Below are 27,101 nucleotides of genomic sequence, written 5' to 3' on the forward strand. Positions count from 1 at the left end.
TTCATGAAAAGCAGAAGAGTAACGAGGAAGCATCTCAGCCCAGAGTGGGCTGAATAATACAACAGAGGCACAAGACAGAGAGATTTGCTGGGCCTCAAACAGGGCTTTTTTTTGTAGCAAGAACTCCTTTGCATAACAGGTCACACACCCTTGATGTAGCCAGTCCTCTGGAGCTTACAGGGCTCGTAGTTCAGGGCCTACTATAAGCTCCAGGAGGACTGGCTACATCAGGGGTGGAATTCTAGCAGCAGCTCCTTTGCATATTAGGCCACACCCCTCTTATGTAGTCAATCCTCCAAGAGCTTACAGGGCTCGTAGTTCAGGGCCTACTGTTAGCTCCAGGAGGATTGGCTACATCAGGGGTGGAATTCTAGCAGCAGCTCCTTTGCATATTAGGCCACACCCCTCTTATGTAGCCAATCCTCCAAGAGCTTACAGGGCTCGTAGTTCAGGGCCTACTGTAAGCTCCAGGAGGATTGGCTATATCAGGGGTGGAATTCTACCAGCAGCTCCTTTGCATATTAGGCCACAACCCTCTTATGTAGCCAATCCTCCAAGAGCTTACAGGGCTCTTAGTTCAGGGCCTACTGTAAGCTCCAGGAGGATTGGCTACATCAGGGGTGTGTGGCCTAATAGGCTACAAAAAAAGCCCTGGCCTCAACAGTTCTTAACCATCGCAAGCACTTTCCTACAGTAAGCGACACGCAAGTACGCCACAGGTACAATGTTTGAGCAAGCGCCAGCGCACAAATAGGCAACATCAACAACTGTCCGTACACGTCCCTTCTCTGTTGTGGCCCCTTCCTTGAGGAACGGTCTACCTGAGGTGGTCAGGAGTGGTGTAGTGGTTAAGTGTGCACGTTATTATCTGGGAGAACCGGATCTGATTCCTCACTCCTCTACATGCAACTGCTGGAGTGACTGGAAAGAGAACTCTTGGTGCTTGGGGGGGGGGGGGCAACAGTGGGAGGGCTTCTGGTGTCCTGGCCCCACTGATGGACCTCCTGATGGCACCTGGTTTTTTGGGCCACTATGTGACACATAGTGTGGGACTGGATGGGCCATTGGCCTGATCCAACATGGCTCTCTTATGTTCTTCTGTGACACAGAATGTTGGACTGGATGGGCCATTGGCCTGATCCAACATGGCTTCTCTTATGTTCTTCTGTAACACAGAGTGTTGGACTGGATGGGCCACTGGCCTGATCCAACATGGCTTCTCTTATGTTCTTATGTGACACAGAGTGTGGGACTGGATGGGCCATTGGCCTGATCCAACATGGCTTCTCTTATGTTCTTATGTGACACAGAGTGTTGGACTGGATGGGCCACTGGCCTGATCCAACAGGGCTTCTCTTATGTGACACAGAGTGTTGGACTGGAGGGGCCATTGGCTTGATCCAACATGGCTTCTCTTATGTTCTTCTGTGACACAGAGTGTTGGACTGGATGGGTCATTGGCCTGATCCAACATGGCTTCTCTTATGTTCTTCTGTGACACAGAGTGTTGGACTGGATGGGTCATTGGCCTGATCCAACATGGCTTCTCTTATGTTCTTATGTGACACAGAGTGTGGGACTGGATGGGCCATTGGCCTGATCCAACATGGCTTCTCTTATGTTCTTATGTGTGACACATAGTGTGGGACTGGATGGGCCACTGGCCTGATCCAGCATGGCTTCTCTTATGTTCTTATGTGTGACACATAGTGTGGGACTGGATGGGCCATTGGCCTGATCCAACATGGCTTCTCTTATGTTCTTAAGCCTACAGCAGCCTTTGGTTTCCGTCTTCTTAATTCCCCTCCAGCCCTGGAGTTTTGTCTGCCCAGCCAGATCCTGCAGAGGAGGAGTGAGTTTGTGGTAGCACTATAAAAACAACCTTCTGTCAAGGGGCTCTTGCCAATGTTTTGGTTTCTTTATATTTAAGGCTGTCAAAGCGGAGGGGGGGGCGGGGAGAATGCAGAATGCCCACTTTTGGTTTAGCTTTGCTCTCTCATTTGTAACAGATATGTGGACTCTCCTCAGCCCTGCAGAGGGAAAGCAGCTGGCACCTCCAGGTCACAGTTATCTTTTTGCAGAGACAGCTCAGTTGCCAAGTGTCTAGTGCAGCAATCCCCAACCTTTTTGGCTCCAGGGCCCTGTTTTGTGGAAGACAATTTTTCCATGGACCGGAGGGGGGGTGGTGGTTTCAGATGATACAATCGGAGCTAACACCTTCCTATGAGAGTTATGGCTGACCCAAGGCCATTCCAGCAGCTGCAAGTGGAGGAGTGGGGAATCAAACCCGGTTCTCCCAGATAAGAGTCCGCGCACTTAACCACTACACCAAATGTAGAATGCCAGCAACCTTAGGGGGCAACAAGCATAAACCAATATTACACACCGATATTAAAACAACCATGGATTTCTGAGCCAAATTAAAGATTACAATTTCGATTTTCAAATGGTCTGGGGTTTGGTAAGTCAGCTGTGAACTGACAGCCCATACATACACATACACCCAATAGCAGGGCCCTTTCAGTGGTAGCTCCAGAGCATCTTCCATGAGTTGCTTTGTTTGCCACCGCCATTAATGCCATTCCACAAATGGGTCAAAAACGCTATTGTTTGGCTGTGCATCTGTGTACGAGTTGTGTTTGGGAGACCTAAACTTTAATTTGGTTTGGGGCATGTCATCAACTTCTTCGAATCATTTCGGGAACTGTTGTTCGAATGGTATAAAAAAAATCCCATGAAAAAACCAATCAAGAAGTTAGGGTTTGTAGAATCTTTCGGGATCAAGTGCCGTGTTCTACTGGAGAAAGTTTTCCTTCCAGACGTTTCGTTCTCAGCTGCGGAGAACATCCTCAGTGGCGTTGCAGCCGGAGCAGGCGCTCGGACCTTCTTGGCTGCTGTGCATTGAGTGGGGCCAGGGCTGCTGGAGAGCTGCTATCTCTAGGCTGGAGGGGGTGTGGTGAAAGGGCAATTGGTTTGTGGATGTGCCCATTGTTTGGTGGGCCTTCCTGGAAGGGTAGTGATAAGGAAACTGGCTGTTGAATGCGACCATTGTTCCGTGTTAATTGCTGGGAGGGTTGGAAGGGGGTTGAAGATAAGGAAGATGGTTGTTGACTGTGCTGATTGTTCTGTGGAATTTGCTGGTTGTTCTGAGACTTTCTGCAATTTATAGTCTGTAGGGTGATCAAGAATCAAGAAGTGATCAGCAGGGCATGACGAAAGGCATGAGAACCAAAAGAACCTACTCGGCCTCTCCAAATCACCTTCCAAGTCTTTGCTCCACATGCCCCCAACTTTAGAGATTAGATGGGTGGCAACCTGGGAGAGAGCCTACTCTGTCGTGGCACCAAAATTCTGGAAGTCTCTCCCTACAGAGACTTGCTTGTCTCCTGCCAGCAGGCGAAGACCATTTTATCATCTGGTATTCCCAGAGTAACCCCCCTTTCCTGCCCTGTACTTTAACGGTCTTTTAAATTTTTTGTATGTGTATTTTTAGCTCGGTTTTAATGGCTTTAAATATGTTTGATTTTGATTATTTTAAAGGTGCACTCTTATTGTGTGAAAAGCACCCCGTGGCGCAGAGTGTTAAAGCTGCAGTACTGCAGTTCTAAGCTCTGCTTACGAACCGAGTTCGATCCCCGACAGAAGCTGGGTTTTCAGGTAGAAGAAGAAGAATTGCAGATTTATATCCCGCCCTTCTCCCTGAATCAGAGACTCAGAGCGGCTTACAATCTCATATGTCTTCTCCCCTCACAACAGACACCCTGTGAGGTGGGGGCAGATTTATACCCCGCCCTTCTCTCTGAATCAGAGACTCAGAGCAGCTTACAGTCTTCTATATATCTTCTCCCCTCACAACAGACACCCTGTGAGGTGGGGGCAGATTTATATCCTGCCCTTCTCCCTGAATCAGAGACTCAGAGCGGCTTACAATCTCCTATGTCTTCTCCCCTCACAACAGACACCCTGTGAGGTGGGTGGGGCTGGAGAGGGCTCTCACAGCAGCTGCCCTTTCAAGGACAACCTCTGCCAGAGCTATGGCTGACCCAAGGCCATGCTATCAGGTGCAAGTGGAGGAGTGGGGAATCAAACCCGGTTCTCCCAGATAAGAGTCCGCACACTTAACCACTACACCAAACTGGCTCTCCATTGGCACCAAGGTAGCCGGCTCGAGGTTGACTCAGCCTTCCATCTTTCCGAGGTCGGTAAAATGAGTCCCCAGCTTGCTGGGGGGAAAGTGTAGCTGACTGGGGAAGGCAATGGCAAGCCACCCCATAAAAAGTCTGCCATGAAAACGTTGTGAAAGCAACGCTACCCCAGAGTTGGAAATAACTGGTGCTTGCACAGAGGACCTTTCCTTTCCTCTTATTGTGTATTTTGTTAGCTGTCTCGGTGGCCCTGATGAGAAGAAGAGACTGGATTTCTATCCCACCCTTCACTACCTGAAGGAGTCTCAGATCAGCTTACAATCCGCTTCCCTTCCTCTCCCCACAACAGACACCCTGTGTTTGGGGAGGGACGGTGGCTCCGTGGTAGAGCATCTGCTTGGGAAGCAGAAGGTCCCAGGTTCAATTCCCGGCATCTCCAAAAAAAGGGTCCAGGCAAAAAGGTGTGAAAAACCTCAGCTTGAGACCCTGGAGAGCCATGAATGGGACGGTGGCTCAGGGGTAGAACATCTGCTTGGGAAGCAGAAGGTCCCAGGTTCAATCCCCGGCATATCCTCTAAAAAAGGGTCCATACAAATAGGCATGAAAATCCTCAGCTTGAGACCCTGGAGAGCCATGAATGGGGCTGTGACTCAGTGGTAGAGCATCTGCTTGGGAAGCAGAAGGTCCCAGGTTCAATCCCCGGCATCTCCATAAAAAGGGTATAGGCAAAAAGGTGTGAAAAACCTCTGCTTGAGACCCTGGAGAGCCACTGGCAGTCAGGGGAGGGACGGTGGCTCAGTGGTAGAGCATCTGCTTGGGAAGCAGGAGGTCCCAGGTTCAATCCCGAGCATCTCCAAAAAATGGTCCAGGCAAATAGGTGTGAAAAACCTCCGCTTGAGACCCTGGAGAGCCATGAATGGGGCTGTGGCTCAGGGGTAGAGCATCTGCTTGGGAAGCAGAAGGTCCCAGGTTCAATCCCCGGCATCTCCAAAAAAGGGTCCAGGCAAAAAGGTGTGAAAAACCTCCGCTTGAGACCCTGGAGAGCCGCTGCTAGTCTGAGTAGACAATATTGACTTTGATGGACCAAGGGTCCGATTCAGTACAAGGCAGCTTCATATGTTCATATATGTTCATATGTTCTTTTGCCCCAGAAAGTAGGACTAGAACCAACGGATTGAAATTTCTGGCTCAACATTACAGTCAGAGCGGTTCCTCAGTGGAACAGACTTCCTTGGGAGGTGGTGGGCTCTCCTTCCTTGAAGGTTTTTAAACAGAGGCTAGATGGCCATCTGACAGCAATGTGGATCCTGTGAATTTAGGGAGAGGTATTACTGATGTAACTAACACGAAGTTGAGCAGACTTCGGAGGATGGTGGAAGACAGGAGGACCTGGCGTGACTTTGTCCATGGAGTTGCAAAGAGTTGGAATCGACTGTGCGACTGAACAACAACATTTGTGAGTTTCCTGCATTGTGCAGGGGGTTGGACTAGATGACCCTGGAGGTCCCTTCCAACTCTTATGATTCTAGGTGTGGCTGAAGAAGAAGATATTGGATTTATATCCCGCCCTCCACTCCGAAGAGTCTCAGAGCGGCTCACAATCTCCTTCACCTTCCTCCCCCACAATAGACACCCTGTGAGGTAGATGAAGATATTGGATTTATATCCCGCCCTCCACTCCGAAGAGTCTCAGAGCGGCTCACAATCTCCTTTCCCTTCCTCCCCCACAACAGACACCCTGTGAGGTAGATGAAGATATTGGATTTATATCCCGCCCTCCACTCCGAAGAGTCTCAGAGCGGCTCACAATCTCCTTTCCCTTCCTCCCCCACAACAGACACCCTGTGAGGTAGATGAAGATATTGGATTTATATCCCGCCCTCCACTCCGAAGAGTCTCAGAGCGGCTCACAATCTCCTTTACCTTCCTCCCCTCCACAACAGACACCCTGTGAGGTGGGTGGGGCTGGAGAGGGCTCTCACAGCAGCTGCCCTTTCAAGGACAACCTCTGCCAGAGCTATGGCTGACCCAAGGCCATTCCAGCAGGTGCAAGTGGAGGAGTGGGGAATCAAACCCGGTTCTCCCAGATAAGAGTCCACACACTTAACCACTACACCAAACCGGCTCTCCAGAGAGCTCTGGCAGAAACTGCTCTTGTGAGGAACAGTTCTGTGAGAACTTGGGACTGACTCCAGATCACATCAGCAGGTGGATGCAGAGGAGTGGGGAATCAAACCCAGTTCTCCCAGATAAAGAGTTCACACACTTCACCACTACACCAAAGAGAACAGCAGGGTACAGTTTTTTTTGCAAATAAATAATAAGCTAACATAACTTGTGGTTTCTTAAGGAGGAAGCTCAGGTTTCTCCTGCCAACAACCTTTGCGGCCTAACGTTTCGATCTACAAAACAGCAACAAGGCTCTTCCTCTTGTCACACTCCTCTGTACACCGTCAGCTCCCCGCAGCCACCCCGCCTCTGCAAGACCCCGCTGTGGGTACCTATACACGACAGAAGCTCCACCTCCCGCCACCATGGTCCAGATTCTGCCCTTTGGATTCAAGATGGTCAGCTTCAAACTGGCTCCGCTCTTGGCGTCCAGGTCAGCAATGTAGGCTTCCTGCAAAACAGAATCCCAGCGTTAGCAGAATCCCTCTGGCCAGAATGCAACAATTCCACATTTCCTGGTAACGGGAAGATATTGGATTTATATCCCGCCCTAGACTCTGAATCTCAGAGTGGTCACAATCTCCTTTAACTCCCCCACCCCCCCGCCCCACAACAGACACTCTGTGAGGCAGGTGGGGTTGAGAGAGCTCTCCCAGAAGCAGCCCTTTCAAGGACAACTCCTATAAGAGCCATGGCTGACCCAAGGCCATGCCAGCAGCTGCAGGTGGAGGAATGGGGAGAATCAAACCTGGTTCTCCCAGATAAGAGTCTGAGCACTTAACCATTGCACCAAAATGGCTCACTGGCTTAGCAGCAGCTGCCCTTTCAAGGACAACTCCTATAAGAGCTATGGCTGACCCAAGGCCATTCCAGCAGCTGCAAGAGGAGGAATGGGGAGAATCAAACCTGGTTCTCCCAGATAAGAGTCTGAGCACTTAACCATTGCACCAAAATGGCTCACTGGCTTAGCAGCAGCTGCCCTTTCAAGGACAACTCCTATAAGAGCCATGGCTGACCCAAGGCCATGCCAGCAGCTGCAAGAGGAGGAATGGGGAGAATCAAACCCGGTTCTCCCAGAGAAGAGTCCGTGCACTTCACCACCATACCAAACTGGGAAGGCAGGACAATTTTGCAGGAGATAATTAGGAAGGAGAATGCTTGAGCCTCTCCCACCCATTAAGTTTCTGCCTGCATATATCCACCAAACCGTCATTCCCCAAGCCCAGCTGAGCTACAAAGTCCAATGCCCCCGTCTGTGAACACATGAAACTGCCTTCTACTGAGTTCAGTCCCCTTGGTCTAACACGGCCACTTAGACCGGCAACGGCTCTCCAGAGGTCTTCCACATCACCTAGGAGGGGGACGGGGACTGGGGGGGGGGGAGAATTAGCAGAACAAGGGAAGGTTTCAGCAGGATTACAACCTATAGGTGCTGTTAGGCCAGCCTATAGGTGCTGTTGAGATTTGTCTTCTCAAAATTGGGTATCCAGAGACAACATCTCTCTTCTAACCTCTCTGGAGGTTAGAAGTTGTAGTAACCAGGGCCGGCTTGCCCACTAGGCAAATTAAGCATTTGCCTAGGCCGCCAAGAGATGGGGCTCCGAACTGGGCTCTCCCCCCCCTCCCGGTACCCAAGACAAATGCCTAATTCCACCCCCCCCCACTGCCGCTGTCATTGCAGTCGCTGTTTATCCGCACACCGCAGGCTGGGTCTCTCCCCCACCCGTGCCGCTCTGAGGAGCGAAGTCTCTTCCAGCACTTTCTTAAGAGAGAACACTCAGATGCCCACGTTGAAGCAGGTAGGGCCGAAGCTAGCAGCGGAAGAGCATGGCACCGCATCGCAAAGCTGCAGAAAAGAACAGAGGAGGGAGGCAGGGGTGGTCCAGCCTGGGGTGTGTGCGGACACCTAGGGCCCCCAGGGGTGCAGGGCTTTTTTGTAGCAGGAATTCATTTGCATACTAAGCCACACTCTCCTGATGTAGCCAATCCTCCTGGAGGTTACAGTAGGCCTTGTACTAAGAGCCCTGTAAGCTCTTGGAGGATTGGCTCCATCAGGGGTGTGTGGCCTAATATGCAAAGGAACCCCTGCTAGAATTCTATCTCTGGACCCTGTACGAAGAGCCCTGTAAGCTCTTGGAGGATTGGCTCCATCAGGGGTGTGTGGCCTAATATGCAAAGGAGCCCCTGCTAGAATTCTATCTCTGGACCCTGTACGAAGAGCCCTGTAAGCTCTTGGAGGATTGGCTACATCAGGGGTGTGTGGCCTAATATGCAAAGGAACCCCTGCTAGAATTCTATCTCTGGACCCTGTACTAAGAGCCCTGTAAGCTCTTGAAGGGTTGGCTACATCAGGGGTGTGTGGCCTAATATGCAAAGGAACCCCTGCTAGAATTCTATCTCTGGACCTTGTACTAAGAGCCCTGTAAGCTCTTGGGGGATTGGCTCCATCAGGGGTGTGTGGCCTAATATGCAAAGGAACCCCTGCTAGAATTCTATCTCTGGACCCTGTACGAAGAGCCCTGTAAGCTCTTGGGGGATTGGCTACATCAGGGGTGTGTGGCCTAATATGCAAAGGAACCCCTGCTAGAATTCTATCTCTGGACCCTGTACTAAGAGCCCTGTAAGCTCTTGGGGGACTGGCTACATCAGGGGTGTGTGGCCTAATATGCAAAGGAACCCCTGCTAGAATTCTATCTCTGGACCCTGTACTAAGAGCCCTGTAATCTCTTGGAGGATTGGCTACATCAGGGGTGTGTGGCCTAATATGCAAAGGAACCCCTGCTAGAATTCTATCTCTGGACCCTGTACTAAGAGCCCTGTAAGCTCTTGGGGGATTGGCTCCATCAGGGGTGTGTGGCCTAATATGCAAAGGAACCCCTGCTAGAATTCTATCTCTGGACCCTGTACTAAGAGCCCTGTAAGCTCCTGGAGGGTTGGCTACATCAGGGGTGTGTGGCCTAATATGCAAAGGAACCCCTGCTAGAATTCTATCTCTGGACCCTGTACTAAGAGCCCTGTAAGCTCTTGGGGGACTGGCTACATCAGGGGTGTGTGGCCTAATATGCAAAGGAACCCCTGCTAGAATTCTGTCTCTGGACCCTGTACTAAGAGCCCTGTAAGCTCTTGGGGGATTGGCTCCATCAGGGGTGTGTGGCCTAATATGCAAAGGAACCCCTGCTAGAATTCTATCTCTGGACCCTGTACTAAGAGCCCTGTAAGCTCTTGGAGGATTGGCTACATCAGGCGGGTGTGGCCTAATATGCAAAGGGGTTTATGCTACAAAAGAAGCCCTGGTAGCAACCAATGCTCCCTCTAAGCTGTGGAGTCTTGTGGGGGGAAAAATTCTACTTCATGAGCGACTGGCATTAAAGTTGTAAGTGAGCGATTTAGCTACTGCATCAATTAGTTTGCTCTGGGGCAATGCTTCATGAGCAAAGACAAAAATGTGTGGGCTGGAGGCTAAAAAACTGTGAGCCGGCTCACACTAACTCAGCTTAGAGGGAACACTGGTTGAGTGAGCGTGAGCTCGCTCACAGAGTTTTAGCCTGCAGCTCGCACATTTCTGTCTTCGCTCAGGAAGGATGACTACAGAGCACAATAATCGATGCAGTAACTCACCACTTTAATGCCAGCAGCTCACAAAGTGGCATTTTTGCTCACAAGACTCTGCAGCTTACAGGGAACATTGGTGGCAACTATCACGACTGCCCATTCCCCTACAGAGGCCTTGGGGTGAGAAAAGACGGCCAGGGATCTTTCCAGAGAATCTTCAGCCTGGATTCTTTGAGAAGGCATGCCTGTTACTAATGCAGAAGCCGCTTGATGACACATGGCATACACAGAGACATACCCAAAAAGAAAAAAAACCAAGTTGATGAAGCTGAAGGCTCACATCTGAGGAAGAAGAGGAAAGAAGACCATAGATTTATACCCCACCCTTCTCTCTGAATCAGAGCCTCAGAGCAGTCACAATCTCTTTTCCCTTCCTCCCCCACAACAGACACCCTGTGAGATAGGTGGGGCTGAGAAGGCTCTCACAGCAGCTGCTCTTTCAAGGACAACTCCTGTGAGAGCTATGGCTGACCCAAGGCCATTCCAGCAGCTGTAAGTGGAGGAGTGGGGAATCAAACCCGGTTCTCCCAGATAAGAGTCCATGCACTTAACCACTACACCAAACCGGCTCACTGTGCATCAGCTTCAGCTTCCCACCACGATGCCCCCAGTTGCACTTTGAGAACATGCTTATTAAAATTCCCAACAAGCCCAGGGAGTCTACAAGACTTCATTAGGGCCTGGCAAGGAGAATGATTCATTGTGGCCAAAATTAAAACTAATCCATTAGAAACGCGGCCAAATTGAGTTAAGAAGCTGCACTCCGACAGGCCGCAAGATGGGAAAGAGAAAGAAAAAGGAACAGCTCTCGCTAAATGGGTTTCTTGGCCGCCACCCTTCTGTTTGTGTCATTACGTTTATTAAATTAAAAATTCTGGAACATCAGATATCCACTGGTGAGGGTCAGCAACTTCAGGGTGAATGGAGCCACACTGTTTCGAAGGAAATCCAGACTTCCTCCCAGTACAGTAGATACTCAGGGCTCCGAGCATATCCCAGCTCTGCCCCACAGTAAAGAAATCACACACGGTGGCTCAGTGGTAGAGCATCTGCTTGGTAAGCACAAGGTCCCACGTTCAATCCCCGGCACCTCCAACTAAAAAGGGTCCAGGCAAGTAGGCGTGAAAAACCTCCGCTTGAGACCCTGGAGAGCCACTGGCAGTCTGAGTAGACAAGACTGACTTTGATGGACCCAGGGTCTGATTCAGTAGAAGGAAGCTTCATATGTTCATATATGTTCATTTGAACCTGTTTTAAGGGAAGGATGGTGGCTCAGTGGTACAGCATCTGCTTGGTAAGCAAAAGGTCCCAGGTTCAACCCCCGGCATCTCCAACTAAAAAGGGTCCAGGCAAGTAGGCGTGAAAAACCTCAGCTTGGGACCCTGGAGAGCCGCTGCCAGTCTGAGTACACAAGACTGACTTTGATGGACCCAGGGTCTGATTCAGTAGAAGGAAGCTTCATAGGTTCACACCTCACCAGGGCTTTTTTTGTAGTAGAAACTCCTTTGCATATTAGGCCACACCTCCCTGATGTAGCCAATCCTCCAGGAGCTTACAGGGCTCTTCTTACAGGGCCTACTGTAAGCTCTTGAAGAATTGGCTACATAAGGGAGGTGTGGCCTAATATGCAAAGGAGTTCCTGCTACCATAAAAGCCCTGTACTTCACCATGCAGTGTAGCTGACCGCTGGGCAGTTACAAGCATTTTCAGTGATTCTCTGGGGGGTTCCTGCCTTGGGAAACTTTTTTTTTTTTGCAGAAAGTAATTCTTTATTCAGAATTCCAAAATCACAATGACTATAACAAAAGTTAAATACATAATATTCACTTGAGATTCATACTTATAATACAATTAAATTTTTAACCGATGAAACTTCAAACACTTTTGAGAGCATGAGAGATTTGCCTAATCTCATCATAGAGTTGGAAAGGACCTCCAGGGTCATCTAGTCCAACCCCCCGCGCAATGCAGGAAACTCACAAATACCTCCCCCTAAATTTACAGGATCTTCATCGCTGTCAGATGGCCATTAGCCTCTGTTTAAAAACCTCCAAGGAAGGAGAGCCCACCACCTCCCGGGGAAGCCTGTTCCACTGAGGAACCGCTCTAACTGACGGGAAGTTCTTCCTAATGTTGAGCCAGAAACTCTTTTGAGTTAATTTCAACCCATTAGTCCTGGTCCTACCTTCTGGGGCCACAGAAAACAATTCTACACCATCCTCTAGATGACAGCCCTTCAAGTACTTGAAGTACCAGCCCTTCAAGTACTTGAAGTACCCTTCAAATACCAGGCTGTAGCTGTAATGTATTTTAATGTTTTAATCTCTTAATTATATAAATTGTTATTGTATTTAAAATTTGAATTTTATTGTTAGAATCTCTGTGTTGTAAGCCGCTCCGAGCCCGTTTCCGTGGGGTAGGGCGGGATATAAATCAAATAAAATGAAAATGAAATGAAAGATGGTGATCAGACCACCTCTCAGCCACCTCCTCTCCAGGCTAAACCCTCCTCTTCAATCTGGCATCAGCAGAAAACCCCATATGGTCCAGTCCTGTGTTGGTGCAGCTATCTCTGTATGTCAGGACTATTTCACACCCAAAGACCCCCGACAGCCAGTCTGGTGTAGTGGTTAAGTGTGCGGACTCTTATCTGGGAGAACCGGGTTTGATTCCCCACTCCTCCACTTGCACCTGCTAGAATGGCCGTGGGTCAGCCACAGCTCTGGCAGAGGTTGTCCTTGAAAGGGCAGCTGCTGTGAGAGCCCTCTCAGCCCCACCCACCTCACAGGGTGTCTGTTGTGGGGGAGGAAGGTAAAGGAGATTGTGAGCCACTCTGAGACTCTTCGGAGTGGAGGGCGGGATATAAATCCAATATCTTCATCTACCTCACAGGGTGTCTGTTGTGGGGGGAGAAGATATTGGAGATTGTAAGTTGCTCTGAGTCTCTGATTCAGAGAGGATGGGGTATAAATCTGCAGTCTTCTCCTTCTTCAAGTCACACCTGCCTCACAGCAACCTCTCATGTGATTTAGCAGGGAGGGATAAGACCTCCTCGCTGACAGTTTGCATGCCATGAAATGCAAGCTCGGGGCACTGCTTTCAACATCAAAGCCCAGAGACACCTGGAGGAACCGCGATAGGTTCCCTGGCCCTTTTACTTGCCTCTGGGTAAGCCTCTCTTCCAAAAGGAGGGGGGAACTCCACATCGCCCCATTTCACTTTGCAGATGTAGTCCGCTGTCGCGTCAATCTTGGCTGCCAGATCCAGCACGTAAACGCCCTCCGCAGTGACAACTGTATTTAGGAGGAGAGAAAAGAATGGTTGAGTCAGCATGCATTTGTCCCTAGTACCTCCGACACAGACAGAAGGCAGTTTACTGATGCAACGTTTCAGCCTAGATCACATGAAACTGTTTTAAACCGAGTCAGACCCTTGGTCCATCAGAGCCAGTCTTTTCTACTTAGACCAGCAGAGGTTCTCCAACATCTCAGGCAGGGGTCTTTCGCGTCAGTTACTACCAGATCTCTCTCTCTCTCTCACTCTTTTTAAAAATAAAATATTTTATTTTCAGATTAAGTCAATTTGAAAAGAAAATTGTTATATCAAAATGTATATATCAAACACATATACCAACGTTTTGTCAATTAAAAGGCTAGAAACTTACATACAAAGCTAATAACTAAAAATACCTCATCTTTCTATGTATCAATCTACATGGGAGAATGTTACGTACAGATAAATAATTGATAATGGGGTACCATGCAGCGATAAAGAAGAACTCACATTTCTGTGAGAGGAATTTGAGACTGAACAGTAATCTTTCTAATAAATAATTTTTACTTTATTTAAATTTACACACACCGCAAAACTAACAAAACATGGAAACATATAACAAAAACAAAGGTGAGATAAGCAGTTACGCTCTCTATCAACCATTCGTATGCAACCACTTATTCTCATTTTCTTTTTCCCTTCTTCTTTGCTCCACAATCTTAACCTTCTACCCTTCTCGTTAAATATCATTTACATTCTCCATTTCATTTACACTTGCATACCCATTCACAGAAACTTGACCAACCCTGTACTTTCTTTTTACACGTTTGAGTGTTGAGCATACATGTCAGTTTATTTACTTTTACTATATCCAGTATCTTTACTATCAGATCATCTATAGTCAGAATCTCTTTTCTCTTCCAATATTGCACAACTATAACTCTTGAAGAAGAAGATGATATTGGATTTATATCCCGCCCTCCACTCCGAAGAGTCTCAGAGCGGCTCACAATCTCCTTTACCTTCCTCCCCCACAACAGACACCCTGTGAGGTGGGTGAGGCTGAGAGGGCTCTCACAGCAGCTGCCCTTTCAAGGACAACCTCTGCCAGGGCTATGGGTGACCCAAGGCCATTCCAGCAGGTGCGAGTGGAGGAGTGGGGAATCAAACCCGGTTCTCCCAGATAAGAGTCCACACACTTAACCACTACACCAAACTGGCAACTGTTACAATGTGAATTAGCATATATTTTGTCCATCTGTCCATCTTAGTTGGAAGCAGGTTTAACGCGAGATTGAACAGTAATCTTAGACGTTATAAAATATTCCCAAAGACGTTGTTGCCAAGCTAATAAAGTTCGTGGATCTTTGTTCACCCGTTGTGCTGCTATTGTGGTACGAGCTGCTGGAATTAAAATATGCATTCTTTCTGAATTCTGTTTCTCTTTTGTAGGGTCTGCCCATTTAGCTAGGAGGAAGACTTCAGGTTGCAAAGGTAAGTGTTTATTTGTAATAAAGGGATATGTGTTGTACTATTTGTTTCCAAAAAGATTGTATTTATTCTCAAGTTCACCAGCAGTGAAAGTAACGTCCTATTTTTCCGCATTGTTTTCACAGACTGAACTTATATTGGCATTTATATGGAGTAGCATGGCTGGCGGTGCCAGATCTCTTAACTGGAGATGCTGGGGATTGAACCTGGGACCTTCCGCGTGCCAAGGAGAGGCTCTACCACTGAGCCACAGCGGCTTGCGAAATTACCCCTTGATATCAGGGTCTTTGTGTGTGAAACGGTTCTGACATCACAGAGGCAGCTGCCCCAACACAGGACTGGACCGTACGGGGTTTTTCTGCTGATGTCAGATGGAGGAGAGGGGTTCCTTTTGAAACCCTGGGAATCAGGGGTCAGAGCTTGCAGCTAGGTCAGGACCCAGGTGGGAAAACCTCGCCTCCCTCTCATGCTGGTAGAGAGATTCTTAGGCTTCAACAATGCTCCCTGAGGACAGGGCAGCATTGAACATATGAAGCTGCCTTCTACTGAATCAGACCCTTGGTCCATCAAAGTCAGTCTTGTCTACTCAGACTGGCAGTGGCTCTCCAGGGTCTCAAGCTGAGATTTTTCACACCAATTTGCCTGGATCCTTTTTTGGAGATGCCAGGGATTGAACCTGGGACCTTCTGCTTCCCAAGCAGATGCTCTACCACTGAGCCACAGCCCCATTCATGGCTCTCCAGGGTCTCAAGCTGAGGTTTTTCACACCTATTTGCCTGGACCCTTTTTAGTTGGAGATGCCGGGGATTGAACCTGGGACCTTCTGCTTCCCAAGCAGATGCTCTACCACTGAGCCACAGCCCCATTCATGGCTCTCCAGGGTCTCAAGCTGAGGTTTTTCACACCTATTTGCCTGGACCCTTTTTAGTTGGAGATGCTGGGGATTGAACCTGGGACCTTCTGCTTCCCAAGCAGATGCTCTGCCACTGAGCCACAGCCCCATTCATGGCTCTCCAGGGTCTCAAGCTGAGGTTTTTCACACCTATTTGCCTGGACCCTTTTTAGTTGGAGATGCCGGGGATTGAACCTGGGACCTTCTGCTTCCCAAGCAGATGCTCTACCACTGAGCCACAGCCCCATTCATGGCTCTCCAGGGTCTCAAGCTGAGGTTTTTCACACCTATTTGCCTGGACCCTTTTTAGTTGGAGATGCCGGGGATTGAACCTGGGACCTTCTGCTTCCCAAGCAGATGCTCTACCACTGAGCCACAGCCCCATTCATGGCTCTCCAGGGTCTCAAGCTGAGGTTTTTCACACCTATTTGCCTGGACCCTTTTTAGTTGGAGATGCCGGGGATTGAACCTGGGACCTTCTGCTTAGCAAGTAGATGCTCTGCCACTGAGCCACAGCCCCATTCATGGCTCTCCAGGATCTCAAGCTGATGTTTTTCATGCCTACTTGCCTGGACCCTTTTGAGTTGGAGATGCCGGGGATTGAACCTGGGACCTTCTGCTTAGCAAGCAGATGCTCTACCCCTGAGCTACTATCCCTCCCCAGAAGACTGTGTCAGAGTGAGAACTACCTAGTGCCTGTATCCATCTGACTTTCCTTGGCATGCTTATTCTAAGACAGGTAGGCCTTGCAGCATCTGTGCATTGGGAGCCACAGCTTCATGCCCAATCCAAAGATGTCACACAATTAGCTAACCTCCATCTCTGAAGCTGTCTGGGAAAAAAGGCAAATGCAGAGTGGCGACTCAGGCAGAGACACGGCAGGCAGCCTCCCCCTTTCTGGTGACCCCTTTTGTTCACAGGATACTTTAAAATCTATTTCTTGTGACTCATCAAATGCTATCTGCACAAATGCTATTGTGCACTGATTTGAGGGCTGGCTTAGACATTTAGGAAAAACCCAAGCTACTGATTCGCGGTCAAGACTACAAATCAGCAAAGAAATCCACTGTCAACAGGAAGCTCTCCTTGGACTTTTTGCATATTCTCTCTCGGCTTGACTTCGCGAACGAAGATTTAAGAAGGGTGCAGTAGTCCACGTCTGCTGCAGGCTCGCTGGTGGCTGACAAGACCAATGCGGGACAGGCAGGTCCGGCCACAGTGGCTGCAGGGAAAAGTCTGATTCGGGGTTGGTGCTGTAGCAGTACGATTCTTCCTCCATCTCCTTTTGTCCTCAAGACCAGCTATGCGTGCGTTCTCAACGGAAGAGACAGCCTGGTGGATGGTGTGCCTCCATGCTTTGCGATCTGAGGCTAGGTCAGACCACTGGTGATGGTTGATGCGACAGGTGCCAAGGGATTTCTTCAAGGAGTCCTTGTACCTCTTCTTTGGTGCCCCTCTATTTCGATGGCCGGTGGAAAGTTCGCCATACAGGGCAATCTTGGGAAGGCGGTGGTTTTCCATCCTAGAAATATGCCCTGCCCAGCGCAGCTGCGTCTTCAACAGCAGTGCCTCGATGCTTGTAACCTCTGCCCTCTTGAGGACTTCAGTGTTGGTCACAAAGTCACTCCAGTGGATGTTGAGGATGGTGCGAAGGCAGCGCTGATGAAAGCGCTCGAGGAGTCGCAGGTGATGACGGTATAAAACCCACGATTCTTGCATATTATGTCCCTTCTAAAACAACCACCACCCTTTCCTCTGTGTGACCCTGAAACCAAGCTGTATCTATGCATACAGGCTGCACGTCTGTTTTGCACAAAACAATTTGAGAATTAAATCTGACGGAGCAAAACCACCACCACCACCCCATTCATGAATACGCTCCCCACATCAGCAACTGAGTTTGCACTAATAGCCTTTCTCAAGGGCCTCTGTGTAATTCCTTTTGCACAAGCTAATTGGAGAATTAAGTCTGATGGAGAAAAGCCATCACCCCTCCATTCATGAAAATGCTGACTTCATCATCAACTGAGTTTGCACTCAAAGTCTTGCAAGGGCCTCTATGCAATTTCTTCAGCCCTCTCTAAATAAGCACTCAGTTTTTTCCTCCTGGGAATTCTATATACCGCGGGGCCTGTAAGACAACCCTCTTCCGGTTAGCCTATGCCTGATTAGATAATGTAGCTACCAGATTTTTGTGATTATACTGTATAGTTTTAATGTTTAATTTTAAGGTTTTTAGGTTTTAATTGTCTGATTTTAGATGTAATAACTTGCTCTGATTTTACTGTTTTATTGTTTTATTGTTGTTGTAAGCCGCCCTGAGCCACTTGTGGGAAGGGCGGGATAGAAGTCACCAAATAAATAAAATAAATAAATAAAATATATAGCAGGGGTGGCCAACGGTAGCTCTCCAGATGTTTTTTGCCTACAACTCCCATCAGCCCCAGCCATTGGCCATGCTGACTGGGGCTGATGGGAGCTGTAGGCAAAAAACATCTGGAGAGCTACCGATGGCCACCCCTGCTATATACAAACACAGGGTTCTGCTCATCAAGAGAAAAGCAAAACATTTTCACAAGCACCAGAATGCTTTTTTTAAAAGCCTGTAATGAGCCATTACACACTGCTATGAAAAGGGGAGTTTGTGGACACTTATCTGCATGCCCCACATGGAGCAAACAGGGTGAACTGATTTGAGACCAGAGAGGCCTAGTTTCAAATCCCTACAAAGCCACCAAATTCACTAGCTGACCAAAAGCCAGTTTCTAGTTTTCAGCCTAGCCTACCTTGCAGGGCAGGGTAAAGCGACAACACAATTTCTTTATCACCAACCCGCAGGACAACTTTATGGAGAAGCAAACAAAACAAATCCCTGCCCCAAGGAGCTTACAAGACCCAGCAAAGGACAGGGAAGGAGTTAAATAAGGACGTAACTGGAGGGGCCAGGAAAATAAGCAGGACCGGAACAGAATAAAACAGAAGTGCGTTTTTTTCATGGAGTGCAGTGAATGCAATAGGCAAATCTGTCTCCCCCGCACTACCTCCGCTTGAATCTATGCTACAGGGGACTCACAGCCAGATCTACCGTATTTTATTTCACCCTTTTCCCAAGAAACCCAGAGCAATGTACCTAGTTCTCCCTGCTTTCCCTTCATCCTTACACTGGAGAGGGAAGTTAGGCCAAGGGAGAGTAGTTTATCCAATGTCACCTGGTCATTTCATGGTTAAGTGAGCACTGGAACTTAGAGCTCCCGAATCTTCGGTCCATAACCACATCAGCCTTCAAGTGCAACCCCCAAGGGGGGCTAAACACAGCACAGTGAAGTGAAATCTGCCTTTCATCTAGAGAAAGCAACACCATGAACCCACACTATAAACAGACATTGTGGGCCTATTCCTATAATGCATGGTTCCCCAAGGTGATACAACGTGGGCACTGTGGCACCTGCCAATACTTTCCATGGTACCCGCCAAGCTTCTCAGAAAATGGGTGGAGCCACTGTGAGACAGGGCTTGTTCAAATGAACAATTGCAGCAACAGCCACTAGAGGATCAGGACCTCTGGTAAGCACCCAGACTTTCCTTAGTCAACATGTGGGTCCACGCCACATTCAGGAGTTCAATATTTTTTTTCTCCTTGCTTTTTCCATCCTTTACCCCTGAGATTCTTTGGCAAAACAAGGAGGGAGGTTATCATTGCTTGGCTCTGCCTCCTGCGGCAGCCATTTTGAGTCTTGCTCCGGCTCCTGTGGCAGCCATTTTGAGTTTGGCTCTGTCTCTTCTCAAACTTTATGAGGTGCCAACAGGCTAGAAAAGGATGGCGACCCCCCACTATAATGTATGAAAATAGCTCTGCAGCAGCCATTTTGGGTCCGGCTCTGCCTCCTATGGCAGCCATTTTGAGTTTGGATCTGACTCTTCGCAGATGTCAAGAGGTGCCCACAGGCCGAACCCTAACTCCCACGACAACATATGAAAACAGTCCTCAGAATGAAAGGACGCCACATGTCCCAATTTGGTTCTTGCATCTAATTCACAAAAGGCAGGATGTTCAAAGATGGCCTTCAGATACAACACTAAGAACAAGGTTTCCATCTAAAGCAGTTTTCTAGAATGTCACATTAATATTCATTTCAGAATCAGTTCTCTCATGTCAGCTTTCTGGAAGACCGATGGGGCACTGTCTACATTTCCCAATTGTGGAGGAGGAATAATTTAAAAGTTGTTTTGACAACCAGGACTCATGGAAATATACGAGGTATCTACAGCACAGACCCTGCATTCATCTTTATTAGGAGGCATGGGGGTGGGGGGAATAGGATGAAATATGCCGTGTCGAAAACAAAACAGAAGTTACCTAGTGGGTTGATTTCCAGATAGGTGAAATATAGGTCTTCGTAGAGGTTGAACAGGCCAGAGATGAAGCTTGCCAAGATACTGGATAAAGGTTATTTTTGAAAGGAAAAAAAAAAAGCGCAAACGCATTAAAATCAGACAGATATATACTAAACCACACGCTCTCTACACTTGGCCAGCCATGTCACTAATTCCTTCCATCTGCCCGCCACGGAGCCAGCCGATGACTCAGAGGCCAAGTCGGGATGAGTCAAGGCCCTCAGACACTGCCCTCTGCCCCCGTCCATCTTGATTCTGATGCTTTAATAGTGTCAGACGGAAGGAAAAGTCTCCTTCAAAACGTCTCAAAGGCAGCTTCGCTTGAGGAGCTGCGTGCAAAAACATGGCGCTAATGAAGAAATCAGATTTTAAGCAGCCTCCCTGCAATACACATGACCTCAGTAAACACACGAACGCTTGCTGACACCTTTGAACTTCCGACATAGGCTGTGATCACAATAGGGTTGCCAAGTCCAATTCAAGAAATACCTGGGGACTTTGGGGGTGGAGCCAGGAGACTTTGGGGGTGGAGCCAATACACATTAGGGGTGGAGCCAAGATCAAGGCTGTGACAAGCATCATTGAACTCCAAAGGGAGTTCTGGCCCTCACATTTAAAGGGAAGGCACACCTTCTCAATTCCTTCCTTCCACAGGAAATAATGAAGGATAGGGGCACCTTCTTTTGGGGCTCATAGAATTGGACTCCCCCTGGTCCAATCTTTTTGAAACTTGGGGGGTATTTTGGGGAGAGGCACTAGATGCTACACTGAAAATGTGGTGCCTCTACCTCAAAAAACAGCCCCCCCAGAGCCCCAGATACCCGCGGATCAATTCTCCATGATTTTCTATGGGAATAAATCTCCATAGGGAATAATAGAGTTCCCAGCAGACATTTCCCTCCCCTCCCCCCGCTTTCTGATGACCCTGAAGCGGGGGGAGGGCCTCCAAACCGGGGGATCCCCTGCCCCCACCTGGGGATTGGCAACCCTAGATCACAAACACTAAATAATGCACTTTCAATCCACGTTCAGTGCACTTTCCAACTGGATTTTACTGTGTGAACGGACAACATCCAGTGGGAAAGCACGTTGAAAGTGCATTATTTAGTCTGTGTGATCTCAGCCATAGTGTGGCAGGTGCGGCAACAGGAGGCAGAGCCAGCCACAAAATGGCTGCCACAGCTTATTTTTCAGCCACACAGTGAAGACCAGGGTTCCCTCTAAGCTGAATTAGTGTGAGCTAGCTCAGTTATTTAGCCTCTGGCTCACAGATTTTTATCTTAGCTCAGGAGAAATGGCCCCAGAGCAAACAAATTTATGCATTAACTCACAACTTTAATGCCAGTAGCTCATAAAGTGGAATTTCTGCTCACAAGACTCCACAGCTTAGAGGGAGTACTGGTGAAGACCCTTGTATTGAACATATGAAGCTGCCTTATACTGAATCAGACCCTTGGTCCATCAAAGTCAGTATTGTCTACTTAGACTGGCAGCGGCTCTCCAGGGTCTCAAGCTGAGGTTTTCCATGCCTACTTGCCTGGACCCTTTTTAGTTGGAGATGCCAGGGATTGAACCTGGGACCTTCTGCTTACCAAGCAGATGCTCTACCACTGAGCCACCGTTCTAGTGGGAGTTGCTCCCAAAGAAACCTTTTTTAAAATCTACGAAGTCAAACGAATCTCCAATGGCCAACCAGAAGCAAAAAGCCCACTGGGCCACACCCACTTTCAAAATTACTTGGTGGGTGTCAAGGAAGGTGGGCACCATGGAATCCACAGACACCATTTTGGGTTATCCATGGTTATCTCTTTCCACCATTGCAGAGCAAAGCAGAAGAGAGCTCCAGGATATCCTACGGTTCTTCTTCCACAAACAAGATTCTTCTTCCACAGTGGAAGTAACAAAGCAGTACTTCACCCCAGGCCATCTAAATCTGTTTGAGCATGGGAACACAGCTACTACTATGATCCGCCACCCTCAACCCATGACTCAGTGGGCCACAAAACAGTGCCTCGGAATTACTCTTTTTTGTCCGGTGAAGCGTGCACCAAGAGGTGCTTCTTGATAGCCGCCTCGTCGAGTTTCCCGTCAACGCCCACCAGCAGCTTCTGGGCCTTGGCATCCACATCGCCCACGTCCACGCCACCCTGGTGGTGGAACAGCACATAGTCCCCCTCGCGGGCAGCGTAAATGCACACGTAGAACTCCTCTGTCTGTGAATTCAACATGTAGGTAAGATTTTAGAGCTGGGCTGGTGGACAAGACTCCTAGCAGAACCACGCTATGCTAAACATAAACGAACAGGCTTTTATTTAGATCTTTTGACAAAATATTGTGCCGTGTAGAGGTAAAAACCAGCAAACTTATTTATAGGTTTCTTTTGCAATTAAAAATGGAAAATGAAATAGAAAAAAAATGTATGATCAAATGGGCACATAATATTGGTCACAACACTGAATTAGATGCTTGGTTACAGGTTTGGAAATCTAATGTAAAAAAAGACTAAATCAGTGACTTATAGAGAAAAGAGGTTTTATAGATGGAACTTGACTCCTGAAAAACTTGCTAGAATGTATCCTAATATATCCAATAAGTTTTGGAAATGTAGAACACAGAACAGAACTTTTTATCACGCTTGGCGGACTTGTGATGTTATTAAAAAGTATTGGTAGATGGTTCATGAAGGTTTGCAAAAAATGCTTGGAAAAGTAATACCATTCAAACCAGAGTTGTTTTTGTTAAATATAATTCCAAATGACTTTGATAAAAATGTAAAACACTTATTGATTCATATGGTAACAGCTACTAGAATTTTATTGGCAAAGAGGTGCAAAAAACCTATAATACCCTCGAAAACAGAACTCACTGAGAAGGCTTTAGATACAGCTGAGATGGACATTCTTTCAACAACTTTGAGTGATGGAGATACCCAAAAAATTAATGGTATCTGGGCACCTTTTTTACAGATGGTTTAATACATGAGTTTGGAATATAATATGTAAACTTTTAAAAGAATGGAGCTCACAGTTTATTATGAATTAGAACAGCTTAACAGGCTATTTTTTAATTTACTTTAATACTTACAGAAAGCACTTTTCTTTCTGTGTATGAACTGGACTACCTTGTTAGCTGAGTTGCTAATTGTAGTAATTTACTTTCTTTTCTCTTGTCTGCGCCAACCTTTTTTCTCTTTTCCCCTTCCCTCAATCTATATTGAAACTCTTAATAAAACTTGTTATATTTGAAAACATGTAGGTTAAGATTTCAGAAGGCCAGCCAGCAGATTGAAACTCTTAATAAAACTTGTTATATTTGAAAACATGTAGGTTAAGATTTCAGAAGGCCAGCCAGCAGTTACAAGAATTCACAGTACTCATTGGGTGCAATGCACATTTTTTTGGAAATGCCTGACTCTAAAAAGTAGGGTACTGGTAGAGATTAACTGAGGGAAGGGGATGCTTTTCCATGAATTTTTCCTCCTCCTGGAAAAAAATGTATGCCAAGAGTGGAGAAGACAGAGGCGGAGGAATGATGCCTTCTCTGCCTTCTCTATCCTGTGCATAATCTTGTAAACCTCTATCGTGTCACCCCTCAGTTGAAGTTTCTCCAAGCTAAAGAGCCCCAAGCGTTTTAACCTTTCTTCATAGGGAAAGTAGGTGGGGCTGAGAGAGTTCTGAGCAAACTGGGACTGCCCCAAGATCCCCCCAGCAGGCTTCATGGGGAGGAGGAGCGGAGAATCAAAGCTGCCCCACGATAACTGCTGTCAGATGTACAAGCGAAACAAACCTGCTTGTGTGGAACGAAAGGTTCTATCAAGAAATTCTTTAGGATGCCTTTTGCTTTGGCTATCTGTAGAAAACAAGAAACACAAAAGCCATTCAGAAGGAAGCAAAATGAGACACATCCTTCAGTGTCCTTCAACTCCACAACAACCCAGACAAGGTGGCTTAGACGGTGATATGACGTGCGTGGTACTCACTGTGGTTTCGTGACCTAGCCGTGGCTTTAGCCAGGCCTTCAATTGATTCAAGTCGAGATTCACCCCAACTAGGCCCAGCTTGCCGCGCCGTTTGATCAGCTGGTCGGGCTTCACCACCAGACGCTGGAATTTGACAAAGCAAGGAGGGAAATGAATGGAAAATTTTCTCTTCCAGGTAAATCTGTTTACAAGCTGCCAGTTTTGCAAGAGGCCAAAGCCCAGTTCAGATGCCTTCAAACAGGGATGTCAAACTCAGGGACGGTGGCTCAGTGGCAGAGCATCTGCTTGGGAAGCAGGAGGTCCCAGGTTCAATCCCAGGCATCTCCAACTAAAAGGGTCCAGACAAATAGGTGTGAAAAACCTTAGCTTGAGATCCTGGAGAGCCACTGCCAGTCTGAGTAGACAATACTGACTTTGATGGACCGAGGGTCTGATTCAGTATAAGGCAGCTTCATATGTTCATATGTTCATTTGTTATGAGGGCTGGATCTGACATAATAATAATAATTTTTAATTTATATCCCGCCCTCCCCGCCGAAGCAGGCTCAGGGCGGCTTACATAGCATAAAATGCAACGTTACAATAGTACACTAATAAAATACCCCAATTACGTAACAGTTATGTTCCTTAATTAAATATACAATTACATTAAAAACAGCAATTAGACTAACAATTTAAAACCACAATTTAATTTGATGCTACGATCTTGATATGACACAGTTTTTCATGATGATGGTACAATAATTCCACATTAAAAAGCCAGCTGGAAGAGGACGGTCTGTAGCTCTGCTGTGCGATTGAGAGCCTGGCAAAGCAAACTCTGCCTCCCCCCACTTCCTTCCCAAGGGAAGAGCCTCAGCCAATGGAGAAAATAGAGGCTTGGCTCAGTAGCTCCTGTGCGATTGAGCAAGCCTGGCAAAACAAGCTGTGATGCAGAAGGAAGCAAGAGAGAGGAAGAAAGGAGATGACGGTCAGTTGCTCAGGGGCCTAATATGAGCCCTCTAGGGGCCTGATTTGGCCCCCGGGCTGCATGCTTGACACCCCTGCCCTAAAACCCTCCAATTGGAGAGGGTTTTGGATACCTGCAGTCCCATGACCAAAGAATGCTCATGTTGATAGCTGCCTTTTGTATTGAGATACTGGGTCATTTCACAGCCTTCTCATCATGGGATGCTATCTCCTGGACAGGTAGCTATAGGTGGAATCTATGGCACTGTATTCCACTGAGGTCCCTGTCCTCTACAGGTGAAGACCTCCTGACCCCCACTGGCAGCCAGGGGAGACTTGGCAACCATATTTGGGAATGGTTCCATGCCACAGCCAGCGTGGAATTTCGTTTCCCCTTCTCTCCCATGCAACTGGATTAAGTAGTAAAAACTGCCCCCGCAAAGAGCATCCCCCAGGCTGGAGGATCCAGTATAGCTGTAATCCAAAACATTTGAGAGCCGCAAAACATGAACATCAGATGTTTGGGAGGGGAGGGAGGGAGGGAGGGAGGAAGGGAGGAAGGGAGGAAGGGAGGAAGGGAGGAAGGAAGGAAGGAAGGAAGGAAGGAAGGAAGGAAGGAAGGAAGGAAGGAAGGGAGGGAGGAAGGGAGGGAGGGAGGGAGGGAGGGAGGGAGGGAGGGAGGGAGGGAGGGAGGGAGGGAGGGACTTTAAATGCATTCTCCAAGCTGCTGGCTGGTTTACGCTTGGAAAAGTGATATAAAGAGAGAAATGGCTCCAAACCAGCCACTGGGGCAGTGAGGGCTTCGAGAACCACACAATATGTGTGAAAGAGCCACAGTTTGGTCATCCCTGTTCTAGCACCAGATCAAGAAGCTCCCAAACCGTCTGCTACTTTCTGGCAAGACTCCCTGAGCCCAATAACCTCCCAGCTGACGCATGCCAGCAACCAACTCATTTAATTAGCTACCGACACAGCTGCCTTCCACCGGCCAGAAAAATGGGACTGCATCACAGATCCGTGTACAGCTAAATGTGATTAAACAACTGGATGGCAGCCAAAGAGAGAGAGAGAAGAGGGGAATGCAAGAAAGGGCAGAGAAATGTCTTCTCCTTGCAATTCAATTTGCACCGCTGAGATATGGGAGACAAAAAGGATTGTCGAACTTCAACACCCATCTGTGGCGCCATGCACCAGACCCAAGCTGAACAGTCCTTGCAGCGCAGGCATCTAGCCACATGGGGCCATCCAGCCTGGTGTGCTGCTTCGACCACGTCCGCCTCTGTGTCGATTCCACTAGCTTCTCACAAGCAGATTTTCTTTCCTGGGTCTGCATTTCAAGCATCCCCCACACCGAGGGAGGAAGGGGGAACCAAATTTGCTTAGTGTAAAAGCCACACAAAACAAACGTCAGCTCTTTGAGAGCCGAAAGACATGAACATCAGATGTTTGAGAGCCGCAATGAAGGGAGGGAGGGAGGCAAATAGATGAGGGGAGGAAGAGGTGGAAAGAAAGCAAATTTAAATGCATTCTCCAAGTCGCTGATTGGCTTGGCTTGGAGAAGTGATTTAAAGAGAGAACGGCCTTCTCCAGCTGGCCACTGGGGCGGTGGGAGCTTCGAGCCACACAATATGTGCGAAAGAGCCACACATGGCTCCTAAGCCGGAGTTTGGCCAACCTTGCCCCACATGCTGCTGTCTGCATGCAAGAAACCGAAGCCTAGATATGGGGAGATTTTAAAACTACTTTTGTTCAGTCCTGCCATAGACCTTTACATGACAATTGCTTTATTCTGCTCACCTCAGTCAAAAGCCAGGGATGATCTTGGACGAGATGGCCCCAGTCGGTCTCAGGTGTGACTCTGGCATATTTGAAGCGGTTCTGGATGGCGGAGGAGGTGCAGATGTATTTATATAAGAACTCCTTCCCGGTCTGCTCCGATATTGCTTTGGCGGACATGGCTACCTAACGCGGATTTGAAAGGGACACACCAAAGTCAGCAATAGAACCTTTTTGGGATTTACTCTTTAAACATTATTTTACTGATAGAACTATGCATAGGAATACTTCTGCCACTGTGAGAGTGGTCGTGACCTACATATTCAGTAAAGTCATGTGGAGACTGTACCACTTCAAAATGCAGGTAGGACATCACATGTGTGTTCCCTTGTAAAAAAAAAGAGACAAAGAAAAATCTCCC

At 47.9% G+C, this 27,101-nt stretch overlaps 1 protein-coding gene and 3 non-coding genes across 6 annotated transcripts in view; all 4 read right to left on the reverse strand.

Moving 5' to 3' along the window:
• ACLY (ATP citrate lyase) overlaps positions 1-26,892 on the reverse strand; it is a 150,891-nt gene extending 123,999 nt beyond the window's left edge. For all 3 annotated transcript variants that reach the window (XR_009556255.1, XR_009556254.1, XM_060256663.1), the window contains exons 1-7: positions 26,702-26,892; positions 23,957-24,079; positions 23,764-23,826; positions 22,000-22,190; positions 19,940-20,019; positions 13,085-13,219; positions 6,647-6,761 (exon numbers count right to left, since the gene is read on the reverse strand). Coding sequence is in view for 1 of the 3 variants with exons in the window: in XM_060256663.1 (XP_060112646.1) it covers positions 6,647-6,761; positions 13,085-13,219; positions 19,940-20,019; positions 22,000-22,190; positions 23,764-23,826; positions 23,957-24,079; positions 26,702-26,860 (866 nt within the window). In the remaining 2 variants the exon portion in view is untranslated. The remainder of the gene's footprint in view (positions 1-6,646; positions 6,762-13,084; positions 13,220-19,939; positions 20,020-21,999; positions 22,191-23,763; positions 23,827-23,956; positions 24,080-26,701) is intronic.
• On the reverse strand, positions 15,346-15,417 carry TRNAP-GGG (transfer RNA proline (anticodon GGG)). The gene has a single exon. It is a non-coding gene; the product is annotated as a tRNA-Pro (tRNA).
• Positions 16,031-16,102, reverse strand: TRNAS-GCU (transfer RNA serine (anticodon GCU)). Its single transcript has one exon. It is a non-coding gene; the product is annotated as a tRNA-Ser (tRNA).
• TRNAS-GCU (transfer RNA serine (anticodon GCU)) lies at positions 16,168-16,242 on the reverse strand. The gene has a single exon. It is a non-coding gene; the product is annotated as a tRNA-Ser (tRNA).
• Positions 26,893-27,101: the final 209 nt, after the last annotated feature.

Source organism: Heteronotia binoei, chromosome 15, assembly GCF_032191835.1.
Source record: "Heteronotia binoei isolate CCM8104 ecotype False Entrance Well chromosome 15, APGP_CSIRO_Hbin_v1, whole genome shotgun sequence".
Lineage (NCBI taxonomy): Eukaryota > Metazoa > Chordata > Lepidosauria > Squamata > Gekkonidae > Heteronotia > Heteronotia binoei.